The sequence below is a fragment of the Microcaecilia unicolor genome, chromosome 2 (assembly GCF_901765095.1).
Source record: "Microcaecilia unicolor chromosome 2, aMicUni1.1, whole genome shotgun sequence".
Taxonomy (NCBI): Eukaryota; Metazoa; Chordata; class Amphibia; order Gymnophiona; family Siphonopidae; genus Microcaecilia; species Microcaecilia unicolor.
The window spans coordinates 368,162,609-368,185,295 of NC_044032.1; the positions used below are offsets into that span (position 1 = coordinate 368,162,609).

At 44.5% G+C, this 22,687-nt stretch overlaps 2 protein-coding genes across 4 annotated transcripts in view; both read left to right on the top strand.

Moving 5' to 3' along the window:
- The window catches only part of ARL9 (ADP ribosylation factor like GTPase 9), a 58,580-nt gene extending 52,423 nt beyond the window's left edge, over positions 1–6,157 (top strand). Inside the window, exon 4 of the mRNA XM_030194555.1 lies at positions 5,629–6,157. Coding sequence (XP_030050415.1) covers positions 5,629–5,808 — 180 coding nt within the window. The 3' untranslated portion in view covers positions 5,809–6,157. The remainder of the gene's footprint in view (positions 1–5,628) is intronic.
- Positions 6,158–8,486: 2,329 nt separating this feature from the next.
- The window catches only part of LOC115462474, a 90,467-nt gene continuing 76,266 nt past the window's right edge, over positions 8,487–22,687 (top strand). Inside the window, exon 1 of one of the 3 annotated variants that reach the window (XM_030192470.1) lies at positions 8,487–8,620. Coding sequence is in view for 1 of the 3 variants with exons in the window: in XM_030192469.1 (XP_030048329.1) it covers positions 21,091–21,101 (11 nt within the window). In the remaining 2 variants the exon portion in view is untranslated. Of the gene's footprint in view, positions 8,621–21,082; positions 21,102–21,184; positions 21,246–22,687 lie in introns of those variants that run through there. The other 2 variants (XM_030192469.1, XM_030192471.1) reach the window with 2 other exon arrangements.

The window sequence follows — 22,687 nt, forward strand, 5'->3', positions numbered from 1 at the left end:
TTCATAGGTGCCAGCTTTTCAAAATGACTGAGGGTTCTAAACACCCTCCTTTATCAAATTGAAGGCACTTGCTCAATACTGCGGGTGTTCAGTACTCTCTGCAGCCATAGAGCTGATACCTGTGAGCAGTTTCTTGGCTCATGGTTTGCAGGTGTTCCTCAGTGTAGCTCAGTACTGGATAGCCTCAGTATCATGAGCCGAGAAACTGAATGTAAGTGACTAAAACATTTTACAGCATAAGGCTGATACGTGCTGCTTTAGTTTTGAATGTTGGTGGAATGACCACCTTGCAATACATGGCAAACTAAAAAGACTCTGTAATAGGCCCTGGATAAGCTGCTTCTATGCAGAGATCAAGGGCGAGGCTACCTTTGAGTGAGCCTGGCAAAAAGCCCAGGGCTGCCTCCTACTGTACCTGTTCACCTGTTCCCACACATAGACACTCTGCTTCCTGCTCTCCTCCTTCATGGTATGATATCTCTGTCTGTGTGTCTCTTTCTCCCCAGTCCAGCATTTCTCCCTGCCCTCCCCCCCCCCCCCCCCCCAAATCCTCCAAACTTATGACAGGTCATCAAGAGTGGAAGTGCTACAAACACTGACTCCAGCACTTTCCCTCTGCCACATCCCATCTCCTCTGATGCAACTTCTGTGGGTAGGACCCAGCAGAGGGAAGGTGCCAGGGTCGGCTGGAGGAGGCCTGTCTGTAGTGCTTCTACTGCCAGCGACGTGCTGTACGTTTGAAGGACTGCAGGGGGAAAGGAGAGATGCCAGATCTATGGGGGGAGGGGGGGGCCGATAGAGAGATAGATGCTGGTTCATGGGTGAGGGGTGTGGGAGGAAGGGAAGAGAGAGGGGAAAATCTGGATGTAGGGAGGGACAGGGACACAGACAAGAGATGCTGGGCATGAAAGGAGCATAGTGACAGGGGCACAGAGGGGTGATGGTGAACACAGGGGAAGGGATAGGAACATTGAGGGGAGATGCTGCATATGGGAGGAGGATAGGGACACAGAGGGGATAAGGATAGGGACCAGGATACGTATGGGAAATGTTGGACAGGAAGGGTAGGGACACAGAGGAAAAGATGAATGGTGGATATGATGAAGAGAAGAAATGCCAAATAGGCAGAAGACTCTGGAAAGAAAGTTAGGAAAAAACGAGAAAACCTGGGACTAAAGTGAATGGAAAAATAAAATGCTCCCCCTCCCATGGGATTTGAGCACCTCTGTCCCCTCCTTTCAGCTCCAGCCCACCTCTCTTCCTCCCATAGGTCCAGCACCTCTGTCTCCTTCAACTCCAGCCCCCACTTCCCTCCAACGCTACCCCCCCCCCCCCCCCCCCCCCCCCCACGGGTCCAGCATTTTGTTTTCCTCCCCTCCCATCATGGTCTCTCTACCTTTATGCAATCACAAGGAAGATCCCCACAGGCCTGCTCCGAGGCCTTCCTTCTGCCGGCTTCCGCCTTCTGATGTAACTTCCTTTGGGGACCCTCCTTGCGCCAGCATAATGTAGAGAGATGCAGTGGGGAGGAAGAGGGAGAAAGGAAGACAGAGATGCCAGACCTGCAGTAATTGCATTTGTTATTTTTTAACCAGAGCAAGGCTTTTTATTGCTCTCTCAGGGCTGTAAAAGATTTTGCTTCCACACCCGCAGTAAATTTTTGTTGTTACCAAGGATTACTGCGGGTCTCCATCCCAGTGTCATTCTCTACCCTACACGTATATTCTTTCCCTTCACACATGGAATTTCTATACATAAGGATTCAACGTTTGTGTCTGTCATAAAGAATTTTTATTTAATTTGACTTAATTCCCTCTTTAACATACAGTACAACCCCCCCACTCCAATTTGATCCACCCTATCATTGCAGTGCAATTTATACTCTTGTAACTCAGTGTCCCATTGATTGTCCTCCTTCCACCATGTCTGAGATATCTATATTTACCTCTTCTTTATGTCTATATACTCTTTAAGTCTCCTGTCTTATTTTTTAGGCTTCTAGCATTTTTATACAGACACTCGGTGCAAAAAGCTCCTAGCACTCAGAGAACAGGTCCAATCCCTGGAGGCTAGAGTAGCAGACTTGGAGTTGCAGAGGTAGACAGATAGGTATATAGAGGAGGCCTACAGGGACATAGTAGAGAGGTCCCACCTCCAGTCTGGCAACTTCTGTGCTGCCATGGAGGAGAAAGGTCACCTGAAGGGAGAGCATCACCTTGGAAAGGCAGGAAGAGGTTCTGTAGCCAGGACCTGCCCCCCCCCCCCCCCCCAGGGGATGTAGTATCCTCTAGCACAGAGGATGTGTCTCCAGGGGCTTCTGCCCAGGAGGGAAGGGTTAGGATGGCTTGGTTACTTGCCTACCTGGTGCAAAGCTCGCAGTTTGGAGATTATGAGAATCTGACAGCTAAGTATTTGGAATTGGGTACAGGTGAGAAGCTAATGATTGAGGACCACTCAAGAGTGTTGGGAGTCATAATTGGAACTTTTGAATTACACATGAAGGCTTTATCTAAATAAATGTTTTTCCAGTTACATTAGCTGAGAGCAATTTGTTCTAAATTACATCCAGTTAATTTTGGAGCAATGGCACTGACAATCCTGATACCATACTTAGATTATTGTAACTCACTATTTAGGGGTGTTACGAAAAAAACTGTTACAAAAACTTCAGATGATAAGGAAGGAGGAATTAGATCTTCTAATTTTCTTTCCTTGCGTCTCTGCAGACCATTCCCGATCCTGCCTGTATTTCTCTGTGTTGCTAGTTTTTGGGCTGGGCCGGAAGTGGTGGCAGGTGCCTGGACTCTGGAAGGATCTGTCTCTGTATCTCAATAAAAAGGAAAAAAAAAAACCCAAACAAGCAAAAAAAAAAAAAAAAAAAGAGTAAGAGAAGGAAACAAAATAAAGCCCAGCTAGCAGTCTCACAGCAGAATGTGTGGTGGACAGGCGTGGACATGGCACTTGTTTTCTTTGACGTTGGTTTTTCCTTTTCTCCTGGGGGGGGGGGGGGTCTGTTCTGTTTTCTTCATTTTTGCTTTGTCAGTAGACATACTGAGGGGCTCAGGATTTCACAAGACCTAATAAGGTGTCAGGCTTTCAAGGCAGAAACTAGGTTCGTGAGCCCTTGGGCCACTGCCGTGCAGCAGCAGTGGCAGGCAAAACCACCCCACACCAGAGACAAGACAGAACTCTGACAGAAACAGCTAGACTTCACCTGCGCTTGATCGCCCTTCCCCAGGAGTTGAGCCACTGGGTGCAGGCGGCCGGCAGGACTTACTGGACAGGGCAGGCCAGTGGCATAGCCAAGGGTGGGCCTGGATGGGCCCAGGCCCACCCACTTTGGGCTCAGGCTCACCCAGTAGCAGCACACCTATGATGTGGCTGGCAGGGATCCCTAAGCCTCACCAGCCAAAAACTGCCACCAACTGTCCCGCCTGCATACCTTGTAAACAGCAGATCTTCGCCTGCAGCGAGCAGCCACTGATACATACTATTCGCACCAGCCCCACAGCCTTCCCTCTGATGTATTCCCACCTATGCAGAAACAGGAAGTTGCATCAGAAGGAAGGCTGTGGGGCCAACATGAGCAGTGTGTATTAGTTGCTGCATGCGAGGGAGAGAGGATGTTTGAGAGACCAAATGGCATGCAGGCGAGAGAGGGAGAGACCAAATCACTTGTGGGACAGGGCAAAGTTATTCTGCCCCCACCCATCCTGGGCCCAGGCCCACCCAAAATTGGGTGTCTGGCTACACCCCTGGGGCAGGCACTGGATACCAACTAGGCTGAACAGGGACTGAGGGTCAGAGGGGAAAGGAATATACCTTGGCAGCAAGGCAGGAAACTGGGCTAGGACTCACAGACAGACAATACTACACAAAGCAGGAAATGGACAAGCTAAAGGACAGGAACTGAAAGCTGTCACGCAGCCACTGAAACAAGGTACAAATACTGACAGACAAGAGACAGGACTGAAAGCTGCAGAGCAGCCACTAAGCAAGAGACACAGACAAACAGAAACTAGACAAGGAATACAGACCAGAAACAAGACTAGGGAAATAAGCAAATAAACCTAAGCTAAACTACACATAGACTAACTAGAATCAGACAAGGAGCTATACGAGAAACCAGACTAAGCAGAAGTGCAACAAAGCACCAACAAACCATGGACCTTAGACGATGCAAAGGTGAACTCAGAAGGTTCCAGGTGGTTAATAAACCCATCAGCCCCTGAAGCTCAGCTGCAGGAATCATGAGGCAGCTACGGGCGAGGCTAGCTGCCAAACTTCAAACCAAGTCTGGAGGGCTGAAATATCTGGACCGGACCAGAAAGAAAGTCTGGAAAGTCTATGGCAGCCACCAGTTCTGGCCACCAGAGGGCGAGAGGAACACAAACCAAGACACAGGCAGAAAGCATACTGAAGCACAGAGAGGCTTAACACACACAGGTGCAGTGTAGTGGAGTAATCAGAGCCATGCTGGAAGCAGCCATCACACAGAGACAGAGACAGAACTAACTCAGGAAGAACAGACAAAAGCCAGCTCAGAAGCTGACCGCCAGAAATAAGGTGAGTCTGAGAGGGGTCACGACCACAATCGTGACATAAGGTGACATCACTAGTAGTTCTCAGTCTCCCCATCTGCTGGTAGGAGGGCATATACCCACGTGGGGGAATGGTCTGGAGATAGTCAAGGAAAGAAAGTTACCAGGTAAGATCTAATGTCACCTTTATGATACAGGGTTCTGGGAGGAGGCCTAGTGCAGAGCTTCTAGTCTCTGGACTATCGCCAGAATGATCAACCACAAACCCGTGGAAAGGTCTATACATTAGGAGAAAAATCTCTGAGTGCTTGTTAATGAAGGGTTATGGTGAAAGATCCCAATTATGTTCTTGACTGAGCCACAAAAAAATCCCCCTGAAGGATTGTAGGACCATAAGTGCAAGCCACTGTTACCAGGTCTGGCACTCACAAGAATCTGATCCTCAGTCCTAAGGTCAAAGAAATATGTCCGATCCACATTTATTAAAACTAGTGAATTGAATTAATGTTTTGGCACTGATGCATTTTTTGGAGGTTACCCCAAGCACTGCAGAATAAGCATTTCTGTGCTGGTCCATGATTTAGAATTGAGTAAAAATTTTGATAAGAATCTTTTGTCATAAACTCTTATGAAACCATTTTTTTCCATCATAGAAATTAATTAACATTTGTGGTTTGTGAAGGTATCATTGTTGGGTGGGGGCATGCTTGTTTCAGTTATAATAGTTTGACTATAATCTGTTAGGGCCTCTTTTATCAAGACGCAATAATGGTTCCCGCGCGGCAATGCCAATGAAGCTTATCTTAAATGAATGGGTTTTGTTGGCATTACCGCACCGGGGACCGCTAGCACGGTGTAAGAGGCCCTCAGTTCCTTATGCATCTGGGTATCTTTTATGGCAGTGTACATTGAATTCATCTTCATATGTATAGTCTTTGTTTCCTATTGTATCAGGTTTATTACTTAATTGCTCCTTGCCAGCAACAGATTGATCGTGCCTTGGAAAATATGATGATGATGTATTGCCCCTCTGTTTTACTTGGAAATAATTTGCTGGTATTTTTTTTTTTTGTTGTTGTTTTTCAAGGATCTTCCTGGTGCATACAGTATCACCGAAATGCACGATGCTCTTGCACTGTCTGAAATCGGAGATGACCGGAAGCTGTTTCTCATTGGAACTCACCTGGTGAAGGAAGGGGCCGAGATCCCTTCAAGCCTGCAAGATGCCAGAGAACTGATCATACAGCTGGTTTCAGATTGTCAATAATAAAAAAAAAAATATGTATTTGAGATCATTACCACCAAAGTCTCGCTTCATGCTGCACTACAACTTTGTCCGCTAAAGTATTTTGTTTTCCAGATTTGCTTTTTTTTTTTTTTGTATTTCCAACACTCCTGAATGTTTATGAAAATAATTTATTTATGAGGAAAAAAGCATATATTTTGATCTTGCAATTTTAAAGTATTTTTGCAAAGAAGTGCATTTTGCAAGGATATTTTCCTAATGGTTGGAATTGGGACAGTAATCCTAAAGGCCTCATGTCTATAATGTATTTCTTATTAAGATGGTAAGACAAATCTTGGTAATAATAATAAAAATAATTCTTCTGACAGAATTTTTCTGGATTAGTTTTCATAGACTCCTAATATTGATCTCACTAGTAAGGGACAATTTCCCCCTGTTTTGGTGGGGGGGGGGGGGGGGGGCAATGGGGCTTGATTATACTGCTTTTCTGTGATTTTTTTTTTTTTTTGCAGCCACATTCAAAGTGGTTTACATAGCATTTATGGGTACTTATTTGTACCTGGGGCAATAGAGGTTTAAGTGACTTGGCCAGAGTCACAAGGAGCTGCAGTGGGAACTGAACCCAGTTCCCCAGTGTCAAAGTTCACCGCACTAACCACTAGGCTACTCCTCCACTCCACTCCACTCCACTCGAAGATTGTTTCTTTTGAAATTCTAATATTATTTATTAGATATCCTTTTATTGTAGATACCTGAAAAATAACATAGCCTAAGGATCCTTAAGGCTGCTTGCCCTGTGGTCTCTCTTAGGTAATAGGTGTCAAGTATAAGCACACAAAGCTGTATTTTAACTTAGGTACGAACAAGAAAAAAAATCCTTCTGACCAATTTAAGCAGGTAAAAATCAAGACTGAAGTTCAACACATAATAGCATTTTGGGGATAATTATCAAAATTATGGCTTTTATAAAACTGTGCTGGTTACACACATGTAAAAAGTAGGCACACAGTGGCATTTTAGAAGTGAGGTACAAACTTGAATTGAGGCGTCCTGGTTGGGACATCTACAGTTCTGTGGTCTGTTAACAAAAGTTCCTTTCGAAGACACATGCCAGCATGAACGGCCCTGCAGTAGCTATGTCCAGTTGGAGGACACATTGCAGAACTGCAGATGTTGAGAGCATAGATGGTGATCGCCCCACCATATAGATAAGAACATAAGAATAGCTATGCTGGGTCAGACCAAGGGTCCATCCAGCCCAGTATCTTGCTTCCAGCAGTGACCAATCTAAGCACCTGGCAGAAACCCAATTAGTAGCAACATTCTACACTACCAATCCCAGGGCAAGTAGTGGCTTCCTCATGTGGACTTTTCCTCCAGGAACTTGTCTAAACCTTTTTAAAACCTGGATAGGCTAACTGCTGTTACCATATCCCCAGGCAATGAACTCCAGAGCTTAACTTCCTTAGAGTGAAAAAATATTTCCTCCTAGTTGTTTTGAAAGTATTTCCATGTAACTTCATTGACTGTCCCCTAGTCTTTGTACTTTTTGAAAGATCAAAAAATCGATTCATTTCTATATCAGGTTCGGAACTAAAACTTCTGTGTGGGGATTTTAGACCACAGATACCAAAGTACTGAATATTGTACACCGGTAGCAGTGAATTCAAGTCTTTCCGCCCAGTCCGATCACCACTGGACTGCTGGTAGCAAGGTTGCACTTCTTGAACCCAGGTGAGTTTAGCTGTACTATTGGCAATCATGGATGTGCTCACTTGTTCTGAAATGGGGAATGCACATATCATGTTTTCGTCCTGTCTTAGTCCCACCCAAACCGTGCTCCCGGGACGTATTGACGATTTACACATTTAAATCTTGGCTTCTCAAAAATGTTTTTCATAACTAGAAATATATTTGCCAGAATTCAAATGTTTAAGTCACAAATGGAGCCTCTAAAATAAAAGCCACTGATGAATGATGGCACCTCCATTTATGCCATCTAAATAGGTGTTCCTGGGGGTGTAGGTCAGATGGAGCTGGGGTGGAGTTATGTCTGTGTGAATATTATAAATAAATGCACATAGTTACAGCTGCCTCGGAGTGTGTGAAATTTGTGTAAGAGCATTTGTGTGTTATCAGGGCTGGTTCTGGGAGCCAATGTTGCCTTTATAAAGCTGGTGCTTTTTTGAAAAAAAATTTTTTTTTTAACAAATAATTTTTATTGTGATTGTGTAAAGGTAATACAATGAAACTTAACACCAATATCTTAACAAGTTATATCAAGGAAGGCAACCTGAAGTTCAGTAGGCAACAGTACAATAACAGTAGTTCCACATGAAATAATAACAAAGGTGATTGTCAGCAAAAAAATACTAGGGGCCCTGTTTTCTAGTGCATTAATGTTTTTAGCATGCCTTCACTTAGTACGCGCACTAACCATGTAGGCGCCTATAGGGATATTGTAGGCACATACATGGTTAACGCTTGTTAAAAACGTTAACATGCCTATAATGCTGCTTAGTAAACAGGGCCCTAGGTGTTCTGTTCTGCAGTTATAGCCCAGAAGATCATTAGAAGAGGTGTGTAGCCCAAACACTACATTATGAAGAAAACAACCTGTGTGGGTGGAAGTTGGTCAGCAGTGCAAGCTGTATTTCGGAGCCTCTGCCTTATGTTTCATCTGTCAAAGGACACCCAGTGCCAGGGAATGACGTCTCTTCCACTCAAGAGCAAGTAGTGCGTTGGTGTTCATCTCAAAGGGGCAGGTCTGGTTCTTTTGGAGTTCCAGTGGAATATCTGTGAAGAGTTCAACAAAAGATAAATAGCTCTTCTGGTGAGTCAGCGTTGGGTGTATTTGTTTTTGACTTGGCTAGTTTCTGTAGATATAGGGAAAGGGAACAGGAAGAAAACCCCAGCTGCTTCTCAACTACTTTTCAGGGGCCTATGGTAAACATTTGGGCCCTGTTTACTAAGGTGCACTAGCATTTTTAGCTTGAGCTAAAAATTAGCGACAGTAACCTTGTAGATGCCCATAGGAATATTATGAGCATCTACACGGTTAGCGAGCTAGTGTGCCTCTAGTGCGGCTTAGTAAACAGCCCTTAGTAATGAGTAAGGAGTGTGCTTCTATCTCTTCAGCTTTGTTGAAAGCAGTCGTTCTCAGCTCAGGCAGCAGGATTCTGCCTTTTCCAGTATTGCCTCCATTTGGTTAATTCTTTACAGTCTATGGAAGAAGGTTTCCCTTTGAGGAGCATGAATTGATTCGTTCCCTGGAGCAGCCAGCAGTTCAGGTGTCCTCTCCTGTTCCTATGTCCAATTGTATTGAGGTTGAGGAGACGTTTCACTGTTATATTTGGAGAGCAGTTTCAAGAATGGAAGAGTTGCTAAAGGGGATGGTCACTCAGTTCTTTTTTTACTGAGGGCACCTCTATCGAATTTAAAGTACTAGACTCTAAAAGGGGAATTCATCAAGCAACATTAGGGCTCTTAACGGTAATTGTCCTAGTGCCACTAGACTAAAAATACCATGGCGACAAGTTGCTGTGGCTTTCACAGTAACAAGCAAAATATGGAAATATGACCCGTAGCGGTGGTTGCCTGAGACTACCACTAGGGGTGCCATTTGGAAACCAGGGCAGGAGTGATTGGGTATCACTCCTGCCGAAGAACTTAAAAGGTAGCCCCGGGGAGGGGGAGGGGGGGCTGAAGTCAGGAGGGGGATACCAGGCTTGGAAGCATTGAGCTGTGGTTTTGTGGTCTGATGCTCTTGAGCCACAGGCATAACACTGTTTGCAAGGTGGCAGGCAAGCAGTGTTATTCCTCTAAAATGGAATTCAGTAAACTGCGGTACCAAGATGCCACAGGTTGCTGAATCCTGCAGGGCATCAAGGTGTGGTAAAGAGTGAACTTTTACAGCACTTTAATGAATTCCTCCTCCTCCTCCCCCCCCCCCCTAAAATTGGAAAGTATTGAGAAATGTTTGCAATCAGTGGAGCCTTAATTACAATCCTTACAAGCTTTCTGCAATTAAGGACAGCCTTAGTCTCCACCATAGAATGGAATATTTTGATAATTGTTTTATGCAAACAATCTTAGATTTCTTAATTTTCCTAGGATTTGATCCAGAAACATTTCAAGGAGGTTTTTACAGTTCTCTGACCCAGATTCTTCAGTTCTTTTGAAATTCTTTTATATTTCTGGGAATCTCTTTGGGGAGCAGAATTTGGATAGAAATGGGGGAGGGAATGGTGCTAATGACAGTATTCACCTAACTACATTTTTAGAAGATTTTAGAAGGATAATATTTCTTCTTGACATACTATTAGTTACCTTTTCCTCAGAGAAAGAGAGAGATAAATTGCTAGTCTTTAAAAGTTACTTCAAGTTTAAAGATGTGTTTTTTTGTGGTCAAAGGGTTCAGGTGTTTCCAGATATTTGACATAGTATGCAGAAACAGAAGCAATTTCTTGCCCTTAGGACATGAACACAGGAAATAAAGACTTTTTTGTTTGTTTGTTTATTTTGTAACAGTGCCCCCTGTACATGTTTGGTATCCTTTCAGGGCAAGAAATAGGTGTTCTATGACCCACTACAGTTGAATAAATCACTGAGTGCCCCCAAGTAGTATAACTAAACAAGCAGCTGTACGAACTGTTGTGATTCATAGAAGGAAAAACGGCCTCAAAGAGCTCGTGGATATAAATTATCTATAGAGCTAAACGGGATCAAGTAGATCCTCTCTTCATCATCGGCACGTGAAAAAACCTTCAAAGATGGAGTCTAAACCACGGAACATTTTACATGTGGTTACAACATCAATTGCTGGTGTAAATTACATTGACTCAATTGCCGGAGAACGTGGTGAAGGCGGTTAGCTTGGCAGAGTTTAAAAAGGGGTTAGACGGTTTCCTAAAGGACAAGTCCATAAACCACTACTAAATGGACTTGGGAAAAATCCACAATTCCAGGAATAACATGTATAGAATGTTTGTACGTTTGGGAAGCTTGCCAGGTGCCCTTGGACTGGATTAGCCGCTGTCGTGGACAGGATGCTGGGCTCGATGGACCCTTGGTCTTTTCCTAGTGTGGCATTACTTATGTACTTATGTATGACTACATTCTGAGCTGCAGGCTAAATAGTAAATTGAATGTGCTACAGTACACAAAAAGCACTTATCTGTATGACTTGTGCCTACAGGCTAGTCCTGTGCCTGTGTCCGCTGCACGTATCTGTGTGCAACAAGTGCACTGTCTGCTGCTGCGGCAGTTCAACTGATCACGCCCCAAGCCGACGGTGGCCAGCATTTCGTTTTTGCTGCATCAGGGTCTTGGAGGCTGGAGTGCCTTAATCAGTCAGATGGCGACCACAGACAAATGCTGTACGGGATCAATTATGACTTGGGGACACTCAGTGATTTATTCTAGCGATTTGTTGTTCCCACACCCCCTTATTATCTATTTAGTGGCCACTACAGTTGAATACATTTCTTGTGGGTCAAAGGAAAGAGTGAAGAGATATGAAGACATTATACAGTGTAATTGGCTCAGGGAGGTTATCCATGTTAATTTCTTATATAATTAATACCTATATTAACTCTATTTCCTTTCTCCCTGATGTGGACTTTTGATCATTAGACTGAGATATTCATCTTTTTTTTTTCTCTTTTGGTAATGTATCTTTTTTTTTTTTGCTTGTCTTTTCCATTTCATTTATTGTGAGATGTGGTGTAGAACGAGTAGAAGTAAATCGATTTTTTACTCGTGCCAAAAGTACAAAGACTAGGGGACACTCAATGAAGTTATATGGAAATACTTTTAAAACCAATAGGAGGAAATAGTTTTTTCACTCAACGAATAGTTAAACTCTGGAACTCTTTGCCGGAGGATGCACTAACAGCGGTTAGCATATCTGGGTTTAATAAAAGGTTTGGACAAATTCCTGGAGGAAAAGTCCATAGTCTGCTTTTGAGACAGAAATGGGAAGCAACTGCTTGCCCTGGAATTTGTAGTATGGAGTGTTGCCACAATTTGGGGTTTCTGCCAGGTACTTGTAACCTGGCTTGGCCACTGTTTGGAAAACAGGATACTGGGCTAGCTGGACCATTGGTCTGACCTAGTATGGCTACTCTTATGTTCTTATGTAAAAAAAGATTTGAAACACACACATTAAAAAAAGGTCTTTGTGTTGCCCTTTAGATGTTACAGCTAATTGTGTGATCCTAAAAGAGACCCAGGCTTTCTACCTTACCCTTGACTTCACCCCATATGATTCCTGAAGAGACTAGATCCATACATAACTTTTACTGCTCTGCAAACTTTGCTACTCCAGTTAATGCAAAATTGTAAAAATTTGCTGAGCTTGATTGAACTGGGTGAAAGAAGTTAGGGCCTCTTTTATCAAACCATGCAGCAATGCCAACGGAGCCAATTCAAAGTGAATGGGCTTTATCTGCATTGCCGCACTGGGAACCGCTAGTGTGGCTTGATAAAAGAGGCCCTTAGTCTTCTCAATCCAGTCCCAGAGGAGAAGTGACTTCCTCACTGTAACCCAGTAGTTTCCAAACCTCCCAGCTAGTCAGATTTACAGGATATCTGCAATGAATATTCACGAGCTAGGTTTGAATGCAATGGAGGCAGTGCATGCAAATCTAACTCATGAATATTCATTGTGGATATCCTGAAAACCTGACAGATTTGGGAATCACTTCTGCAAACCTTTACTACAGGTGCCTCCCTGACTGCTGATGGGTGCTGGTGGCAGAGATGCTCCAGGAGTATGTGAAGAAGGCTGCAGTGTCTTGGCACATTCTCAGGGCTCCTGGAGCTGGGTGGGGCCACTTGCCTAGTCTCCACCCATGTTGGACCTGTTCTGTGAGTAAAGACTAGACTTAAGCCAGCAGTTCATGATTTGTTCTTTCCCTTTTACATTGCATCTGAAGAAAATCAAGTCAAACTAGTAAAAAAGGCCCGTTTCTCAAAAAAAATGAAACGGGCGCTAGCAAGGCTATCTTGCAATGGTGATTATGTTTTTAAGGCTCGTGGTGAGACTATTTCTCCTCTCTCCCCTGCCCTCCCCTCCATGCCCAGTGATTCTTCCCTACCCAGCCCCTCTGTGTCCTACGATTCTGACCTCCCCTCCATGTGCAGCAATTCCCCTTTGCCCTGCCGTCCCCTCCGTGTCCCGCGATTCTGGCCTCCCCTCCATGTCCAGTGATTCTCCTCTGCCCTGCCCGCCCCTCGATGTCCCGCGATTCTGTCCTCCCCTCCATATCCAGCGATTGTCCTGTGCCCTGCCCTGCCCTTCCCTCCGTGTCCCGCGATTCTACCCTCCCCTCCATGTCCAGCGATTCTCCTCTGCCCTGCCCGCCCCTCGATGTCCCGCGATTCTGTCCTCCCCTCCATATCCAGCGATTGTCCTGTGCCCTGCCCTGCCCTCCCCTCCGTGTCCCACGATTCTCCCCTCACCTCTCATTCCCTCCATGTCCCGTGATTCTCTCCTCTCCTCTCATCCCATCCATGTCCATCGATTCTCTGCCCGTCCCTCAATGCCCCGTGATTCTGTCCTCCCCTCCATGTCCAGCGATTGTCCTGTGCCCTGCCCTCCCATCCGTGCCCCACGATTCTCTCCTCCTCCCATCCCATCCATCGATTCTCCTCTGCCCTGCCCTCCGTGTCCTGCGATTCTCCTCTACCCTCTGTGTCCTGCAACTTTGCCCTCCCCTCCATGTCCAGCGATTCTCCTCTGCTCTGCCCTCCATGTCCAGCAATTCTCCTCTGCCCTGCACTCCCCTCAATGTCCCACGATTCTGTCCTCCCTTCCATGTCCTGTGATTGTCCTGTGCCCTGCCCTCCCATCTGTGTCCCGCGATTCTGCCCTCCCCAGCGATTCTCCTCTGCCCTCCCATCCAGCGTTCCTTGCAGGCAGGTTGTGCTCACGTCCCCTCCCCTTCAGCGTTTTGTTGCCTTCACTTGCTTGTGTTCGTAACATCCTGATGTCAGCTCGCCTCCAGCGTTCCCTTCCCTCTGTTTCGCCCTCCTCTGATGTCATTTCATCTTTATGCGAGGGCAGGACAGTATAACGGAGATAACCGCTCCACAAGCCCATCTCCAAGCAGAAGATTTTACACAGCAACAACAACAAAATATGTACAGTAGAGTCTCGTTTATGCGACGTTCTAGATTATCCAACATACCCTGGTGACATCACAGCATTGTCATTGAGATGTGCACGGGGTTTCTCTTTCCTAGCTTCACTTGTAGTTAAAAGGTAGCAGTGCTCGGTAAGATTCTTGGGCACATAAAGTTTTAAACTCTTTTTTTTACTGCTTCCTCTTTTGAAACCTGCATTCGATATACCATGTTCTCAACCCAGTCCTTGGAACACAGCCAGTCAAGTTTTCAGGATATCCATGGTGGATATCCTGAAAACTTGACTGGCTGGGTGTGTCCCATGAACTGAGTTGAGAACCTCTGTTGTGATAGATGTTTCACTTATGTAGTAATAAAGATTAATAAAGTATTTATTTGGCATAAACCAAAGAGGAAGGATGTGTACTAAATTGTTGTAATTATTTTATCAGAACATCATGGGTTTTTAGCACAATTTGCAGGATATTGTGAATGTGTGTTGATACGTTTGCGTTTATGGTAGACTTGCATGTGGTCAAGTTTAGGTTCTGGGATATTACCTATTGAAGAAACCACAAACAGTGGAAAGAACACAAAGATCCCACGGGGTGGATAAAGTAAAAAAACAAGGAGTGGAAACTGGACCAGGCTCTTCAAAAACAGACTTAGGACGCCAAAGTGAAATGATAGGTGTTTATTTAAGCTGACTCGACACAGTACTATGTTTCGGCACATACGTGCCTGCCTCAGGAGTCTTGATACGTATACTTGGCAATCACATTTGTCCTTCGCAATGTGTCTGGTATAATAAGCATGAGCTGGTCTTTAAAAAGACTGTAGGTAAAAAGAAACAAATGATGAATAGCATGTAAAATGCCGCTGTGGTTCTAAAACAAGTCAGCTTAAATAAACACCTATCATTTCACTTTGACATCCTGTGTTTTGAAGAGCCTGATCTAGTTCCCACTCCTTGTTTTTTCGATATTACCTGTTGAGACATCTTTAAATGTAACTGAATTGTTTTCGTAAGAGCTGTTGTGGTTTTACACTAAGACCATCCAAACCACTAGGCAGGAAAAAGCAGTTGCCTAGGACAGCTGCTTCAAGTAGGGGAGACTGCAGAAAACAACTGCAGTGAAAACCATCAGCCTGCACTTTCATACCCACTGAGAGTGGGGGGAAATTGCCTTCATTACATATAGTGGAGGAGTGGCCTAGTGGTTAGGGTGGTGGACTTTGGTCCTGGGGAACTCAGGGCCAGATGCACTAAACGTTTTTACTTATTAAATGAGCCTTTAACGAAGAATTTTCTACCCGTTGGACGCACTAAAGCCCATTTTACGACGATGGTAGCAGCTAACGAAAATGGAACGCAGATGAGCAATTAGTCTACAAACCCTATTGAAATGACATGCACTAACATTTTCCGATTAGTTTAACGCACGAAAAGTGAACAAAACACCGTGAAATCTAACGAGAGGTCTGTACCTCTCGTTAGGGCTGTCCGCTAAAAATTTGAATGTAACCCCCCCCCAAAAAAAAACGAGGGGGGCGAAAATGCGCGTCAGGGGCGTCCTTTATTGATGCCTCAGGTCGCCGCTGCTCCCCTCTCCGTCTACACCAATATAAAAGTACAAAAAAAAGGATCGGGAGGGGGGCAAGGGCGCTCGTCCGGAGCGTCCTGTATGGACGGCCTTGCCCCTCCCGCTGTTCCACGCTTTCTGCCGTTTCCCCCCCCCCCCGCACGAAAAAGCGAAATATTAGCAGCCCCGGTCCCCCTCCCTTCCTGTTCCTCTGTTTTGCCAAAGCTCCGCCTCCCGTCATTCCTCTGCCCCTTGCCCCGCCCCCCCTGAGGTCGACTACGCCGCTCCCCCCTCCACCGAGACCCCCCTCCGCATTACTGGCCTGAGCAGCGCCTCTCACCTCTTTCTGAAGGTGCTGCACGGGCAGGAAGATCTGTTGTTGGTTGCAGAATCTTCATGACATCTCCTCTTCCCTGGCCTAGGCCTGCCTCCTTCTGACGTACCGTACTTACCTTGGTCTTCCTTTCCATTCCTTGAGGGCCACCAATAGGTCAGGTTTGCAGGATATCATTAATGAATATGTATGAGAGATTTTTATGTACCCTGCCTACACTGAATGCCAAGCTATCCTGTAAACCTGGCTTGTTGTTCTTCAAAGATCGGAAGTGAAGATCAAAATCTAAGGCAGGGGTTCTCAACCCAGTCCTTGGGCCACACCTAGCAAGTCGGGTTTTCAGGCTATCTACAATGAATATGCATGAGAGATTTGCATGCCCTATCTACATTGTGGATATCCTGAAAACCCGACTGGCTGGGTGTGCTCCAGGGACTGGATTGAGAAGCACTGACCTAAGTTAATGTCACATGTATGGTTAAACATATTACATATGGGCTGAGTTTCGAGTCTGAGTTTTTTCACTGAATTTTTCCTATCATTTATTTATTTGCTTGGAATTAAGGGGTATGTCTACTAAAGTGCGCTAGTCAATGGGCTAGTGGCTCCCAACCCTGGTCCTGGAGGCACCCCAGCCAGTCAAGTTTTCAGAATACCCACAATGAATATTCGTGAGAGAGATTTGCATGCAGATCTCTCTTGTGAATAGTCATTGTGGGTATATCCCGGAAACCTGACTGTCCAGGACCAGGTTTGGGAACCGCTGGCTTGGTGGATGCTAATTCACAACTTTCCCATGTGCTAAGCCAATTTCTAGTGCGTCCAGGAAATGGGACAGTTTCCAGTATTTCACTTTCAGGTCTTGAACTAATGTTGGCATTAGCGCATGTAACCTTAAAAAAATTGATGGGGTGCTCTTACTACCTCCTATTTGAGGAGGTGCTAAGAGCTCCCTATTATGGACCCAGTAACCAGATTAAGTTACCACAAAATGCTTTCAGGTAAGCGTTTTCACGTGCTCGAAAAACATGCAGTAGGGCTTAACACCAACTAGTAGACCCTAAAATATGCTTATGCCTGTTACATATTTATGTTGCAATAGTTGGCTTTAACTATAATTATGTACATTATGATTTCTGTAGTTTTGTATATTATCTTTTCTCTTTTTTATTGTAGCTGGGATCATAGTCCTAGATGAACTATTGATTTTGCCACTGACACAGACACACCTGATATTTGAGAGGGAGATTTTTAAGACACCCCCTCAGCCCCCCCCCCCACTCCATCCCTGGCACACCTGAACTCCATGGCTGCAGCACCAACAAGCTGCCTCCCCCTCCGGCAGCAGTTTTGTGATAAGAGCTGTGAGTTTTTGCAGGGGAGTGGCCTAGTGGTTAGAGCACTGGTCTTGCAATTCAGAGGTGGCCAGTTCAAATCCCACTGCTGCTTCTTGTGATTTTGGGCAAGGTCACTTAACCCTCCAATGCCTCAGGTACAAACTTAGATTGTGAGCCCTCCTGGGACAGAGAAATATCCAGAGTACCTGAATGTAACTCACCTTGAGCTACTACTGAAAAAAAAAGGTGTGAGCAAAATCTAAATAAAAATAAATAAGACCAATCCTGCTCTTCATTCTGTAATCAATATGGGCAGCCATATTGATTACAGGAGAGAATGAAGCATTGACCAAATTTTGAACCTCTTCCCTGATGAAGACCCAAGACTTGGCCATGTTGGTTGAGGTTCTTTTTATACTGCAAGCTGCCTCCAGTTAAGTACATTTTTGAACATTGAATAAGACTCATGTGCAATCATAAGAAGGTTGAGCATTGGTGATAAAGACTGATCCCGCAGCATCTCCTGCCTCCATTGGAAGGGGTGGCTGCTGAGCAGGAGTTCTTGGCTCCCTAGTGGGAATGCAGGAGAAGATGACTCACAAAAGTGGAAGTCTCCCATTGAATGCGGGAGACTTAGCAAGTCTGGACACATAGGTGCCAAAACATGATAGGCAGATGATATTATTAGAACTGTTTGGACATTCAGATCCCCATTATTATTGTTGGTTGCTTTTTTAATAAACTAGTGAATTTTTTCTAGTGGCTGGCTTTCAGTAGGTTGCTTCTTTGTTTTGGATAAATATAAGTAGCCACACCTGCCTAACACAAACACATTAGTCAATTTCAAAAGCCACTGGAACGCTGTTGTACTTGTGCATATTGCTGTCCTGCTTTCCTATACTTTTACAATCTGGAGGAGAGCGGCAGGGCTATCAGCCCTTCCCTAGATCTTTTTTTAGTCATATAAGTCCCCTCCCTTTCTGCACTGCCTGTTCTGTAGAGGGTGGTGTGTCACATGATATTTTTATTCACATAGGTGTGCTTCAGTATTGAAAAAGACTGGAAAACAATGCATTACATTACTTGTCACAATTTTGCCACTGACACACCTGATATTTGAGAGGGAGATTTTTAAACACCCCCTCCCCCCACTTCAACCCTGGCACACCTGAACTCCATGGCTGCAGAACCAAAAAGCTGCCTCCCCCTTGACACAATGAAATCTGAGGGGGAGAATTCATTTTTGGTTTAGTGTTGTTTTGATCAGTGGCGTAGCCATGGGTGGGCCTGGGCGGGCATGGGCCCATCCAGTTTGGGCTTGGGCCTACCCAAAATTCTGGCATCTTTCTTATGGCTGGCAGGGATCCCCAAGCCCTGCCAGCTGGAAGAGGTCCTTTAGGGTCAAGAACAGGTCATTCCCCTACTTGCTGCAACTGGTGGCACTGTCCATGCATTGCAGCCACACCACCTGCCCCCACCTGCTCATGCTCAGTTCGGTTTTTGTGTATGTGTAAAAACTGAGCCTGTGCAGGAGGGAAGAGGCCAATGCAGCAGCAGCAGCACGTGGATAGTGTCACCTACTGCAGCATCTAGGAAATTGACGTGTTCTGGCCGCTAGAGGACCTCTTCCAGCTGGTGGGGCATGGGGATCCTCGCCAGCTCAGGTGTTTTATTTGTTGTGGGTCACTGGTGCAGAGGCAGGGGTGGGGGCCGAAAGTGCAGGGAGAGGGGAAATTGTGTGCCCACCCACTTTGGGCCCATGCCCACCCAAAATAGCATATCTGGCTACGCCTCTGGTTTTGATAGCTAACAACCAACCAAAAACTGCAGCAGAATATTGAATGCATTGAATAAAATCTGGCTGAGATGAATATAGGAAAAAGTCTGAGAAATACCATTCCTGGATTCCAAGCAGAGGAGATGGCCTGGAGATGTTAACATATCAAATGGAACACCAAGAGACCCTTTCACTAAGCTGTGTTAAGCAGCTAGTGTGGATTTTACCACATGGTAGATGTTAGCATGGGCTTGTGCTAACGGCCATTGTGTATTAAAATCAGCCAGCATGGTAAAAAAACCCCACTCCAGCCACTTAACATGGGTAAGGGCAAGTCAGGGGCATGGCCAGCTGTGACAGCTACCAGTAATCCACAAGTTGGTGCCACGTGCAAGTTGTGCAGCCGTGCTTTCAGCAGTCGTGACTTCTTGTGATATGGAAAGACAAACCCTAGTGATAGTACTACTGCTACGGGTCATTAGTGTAATTTTGAACCAGGAGATTGCTCCCGCCTTGAGCCACTAGAGTACCGTGAGATTGTGAGTCAGCCCTGGGTGGAGAGGGGCCTGCGATGTGAGGATTGAATTTGTGTTTGTGTATGTGTGTGTGTGTGTGTGTGTGTGTGTCGGATCAGGGGAGGGGCCTTGATTTAGGGGGTGAGGGTTGGCAAGATGCTGGTCAAGTGCAGCCTGGGTCAAACCACGGCAGCCATTCTTTTTTTTTCTTGAGCTGGCACCATGTTATATGCTTTGACAGACAGCATGGGAGCGCCTGCCCTATCTGCCAAAACATGTAACAAGGGGCCTGTGTGTTAACCCCCAAATTCTATAAATGGCACTAAAAAATTGAGTGTGAAAATTTGAGTGCTCACCCAATTAGTGTGTGCGATTTAATTGAATAATGAACCAATTAGCGTTGATGACTGGGCCCTAACAACCAATTATCAGTGCTAATTGGCATTAATTAAATTTGAACACGCATATTTACACGTGACTTCAAAAAGGGGGCGCAGCCATGGGATAGTCATGGTGGATCAGGGGCGTTCCTGTAATTTATGCATGCTATTATAGAATAAGGGGGGGATCTGTGACAAATTTAGGTTTGAGGATTTACCCCAGGGTTCAGTTGGTGTAAATGCTCAAACCTAAAGGTAGTCATGGCTCTTCAGCTTGGAGAAAAGATGGCTGAGGGGAGATATGATAGAGTTCTATAAAATAATGAGTGGAGTAGAATGGGTAGTCGTGAATCATTTGTTTACTCTTTCCAAAAATACTAGGACTAGGGGGCATGCGATGAAGCTACAAAGTAGTAAATTTAAAACGAATCGGAGACATTTTTTCTTCACTCAACATATAATTAAACTCTGGAATTCATTGCCAGAGAATGTAGTAAAAGCGGTTAGCTTAGCGGGGTTTAGAAAAGGTTTGGATAGCTTCCTAAAGGAAAAGTCCATAGACTATTATTAAAATGTTCTTGTGGAAAATCCACTGCTTATTTCTAGGATAAGCAGCATAAAATGTATTGAACATTTTTGGGATCTTGCCAGGGACTTGTGACTTGAATTGGCCACTGTTGGAAACAGGATGCTGGGCTTGATGGACCTTTGGTCTGTCCCAGTATGGCAATACTTATATACTTATGGATCCTGGTGCTAATGGCTGCTCTATAAACAGTGCCTTACTTTGAGTGCCATTTATAGAACAGCAGTAAATGCTATTTTTTTGGGACCATTTATAGAATTTAGTCTTAAGTGTCTGCTCTGTGCCCGAAGTGCAGGGCAGAGGCTGGACACACCTCCTGCATTTACTGCATGGGCTTTGTGTTTACAGCATTTGAACTTTTGCAGTTAAGATGCAGCAAATGAAAAAAGAAAAAAAAAAAAAAACCTTTAGTAAAAGGGCCCCCTAATGCCCTCTCCTAGAGGCACAGGGCCAGTGCTTTCAGGATTACCACAATGAATGTACATAAGATAATTTGCATAATTAGAGGCCCATTATATGCAAATATACTTCATGCATAAAAACCTAGGTGTGCCCATAGGAGAAAGTAGCCTTGTTTTTTAAAGCATATAAGATCCTTTAATTTACACTTTGTGGGAGACATTTGAATTCCCACTGCGCTGCTGTTAAGGCTGGCGCTGGCATCATGAGGAGAAGGTGAGGGGAATGCTTGCAATTCCTACATTAGCTCTGTCTTTCTCCAGACCTTGCTGTGTACAGGAAACGTGCTGGGATAGAAGGAGCAACATGAGGAATGAGTGGATTCATTGCGGTGTATCCTTGAGCTGATGAAGCAGCACTGTGAGTAATAAGCCAGGCACAAATCAATGGAGTATCTGGGAAACTGAGTCTAAGTGGTGAGGTCCAGGTTTGGCAGGGTTTCCTGGGCCCTGCAGCAGAGCTGTCAAGTCTCCTGCCTTCAGCGGGGAAACTCCGTCTCCATGGAGAACAAAGAACTCCCACTCAGCAGTCTCCCCCTCCATCAGTAGTAGGAGATGCACTAATAGATGTCATCTCCTGTTGCTGCAAGACCAGTTTTGCAATAAGAGCTACTGGAAAACTGGAACAAGCTGGATTGTTACACATTCCTACACAGACACTACATGCCAGCAAAATCCATGCAGAACATGGACAGACCCTCACGTGAAACAAAACAGGGAACCACAAAAAATATGCACACAAAAACTGAAATAGAGATCCCCTCAAGCAAGTCAGACTCTGTAAGCAGTGCAAAAGCTGGTAAAAGAGAAACAGAATTGTACATTACATTACAAGGGAGTTTATAGACCACCAGCTCTCCAATTAGGCTTCAAAGCAGTATACAAAAGAATAAGAAAAACTGATAATCATCAGGAATTACAAATAATCAGAACATAAAAACATTTATTACATTTATTACGGAAATTTAAGAAATGCCGCAAAAGTCAAAGACCAATGGGAAGGCGAGTCCAAAGATGAACAGCAAGAACATGAAATTAATGAGAAAAATAGCTTTAAATCTAATTTAACAGAAGGAAAAGCAAAAAAAAGTGAATTCCAAGTCCGAAACTGAGTATCGTTTTGTAAAATTTTAAAAGATTGTGAAAGATCTTTTGCACAAACATCATACAAAGGCTTCAAAATCAGGCACAGCGCCTTAAAAGCAATTCTTGCTTGAACTGGCAACCAATGCAACTCTGATAATAGAGGAGAAACATGATCAAACCTTGATTCTGGATCAGCTGCATTTTAGACATGTACTTCGTAGCTACTCCTAAGTATAAGGAATTATAATAATCCAACACAGGAAGAATAGATAGTTGAACTATTATCCTAGAATGATCTTGTAAAAAAATAACAGCAAACTAATCTAAGTTGCCTAAGCTTAAAATAAGCCTTCTGAATTAAATTATTTACTTGCAACTCCATTGACAAAGAAGAGTAATAAAATACCCAACACTGTAGATTCTCTTTCAACTGGTAAAATATGTTATCCTTCCAAAACAATAGATTTGGGAATATTCAAATCTGATAGTTCAGTTTAAGTCTCATGTTAATTGACCAATCAGCAACTTTTCTTATATTATCCTGAACTACAGATGGAATAGATTCAATACCCTGACTAATAGGAATTAACAAAAAGATGTCATCAGCGTAAGACATTAACAATTCTCTTGATCCCAGGACAACTTTTCTCAAAGTACTCAAATAAATATGATACAATAAGGGAGAAACAAGAGATCCCCGAGGACCTCCCACACAGT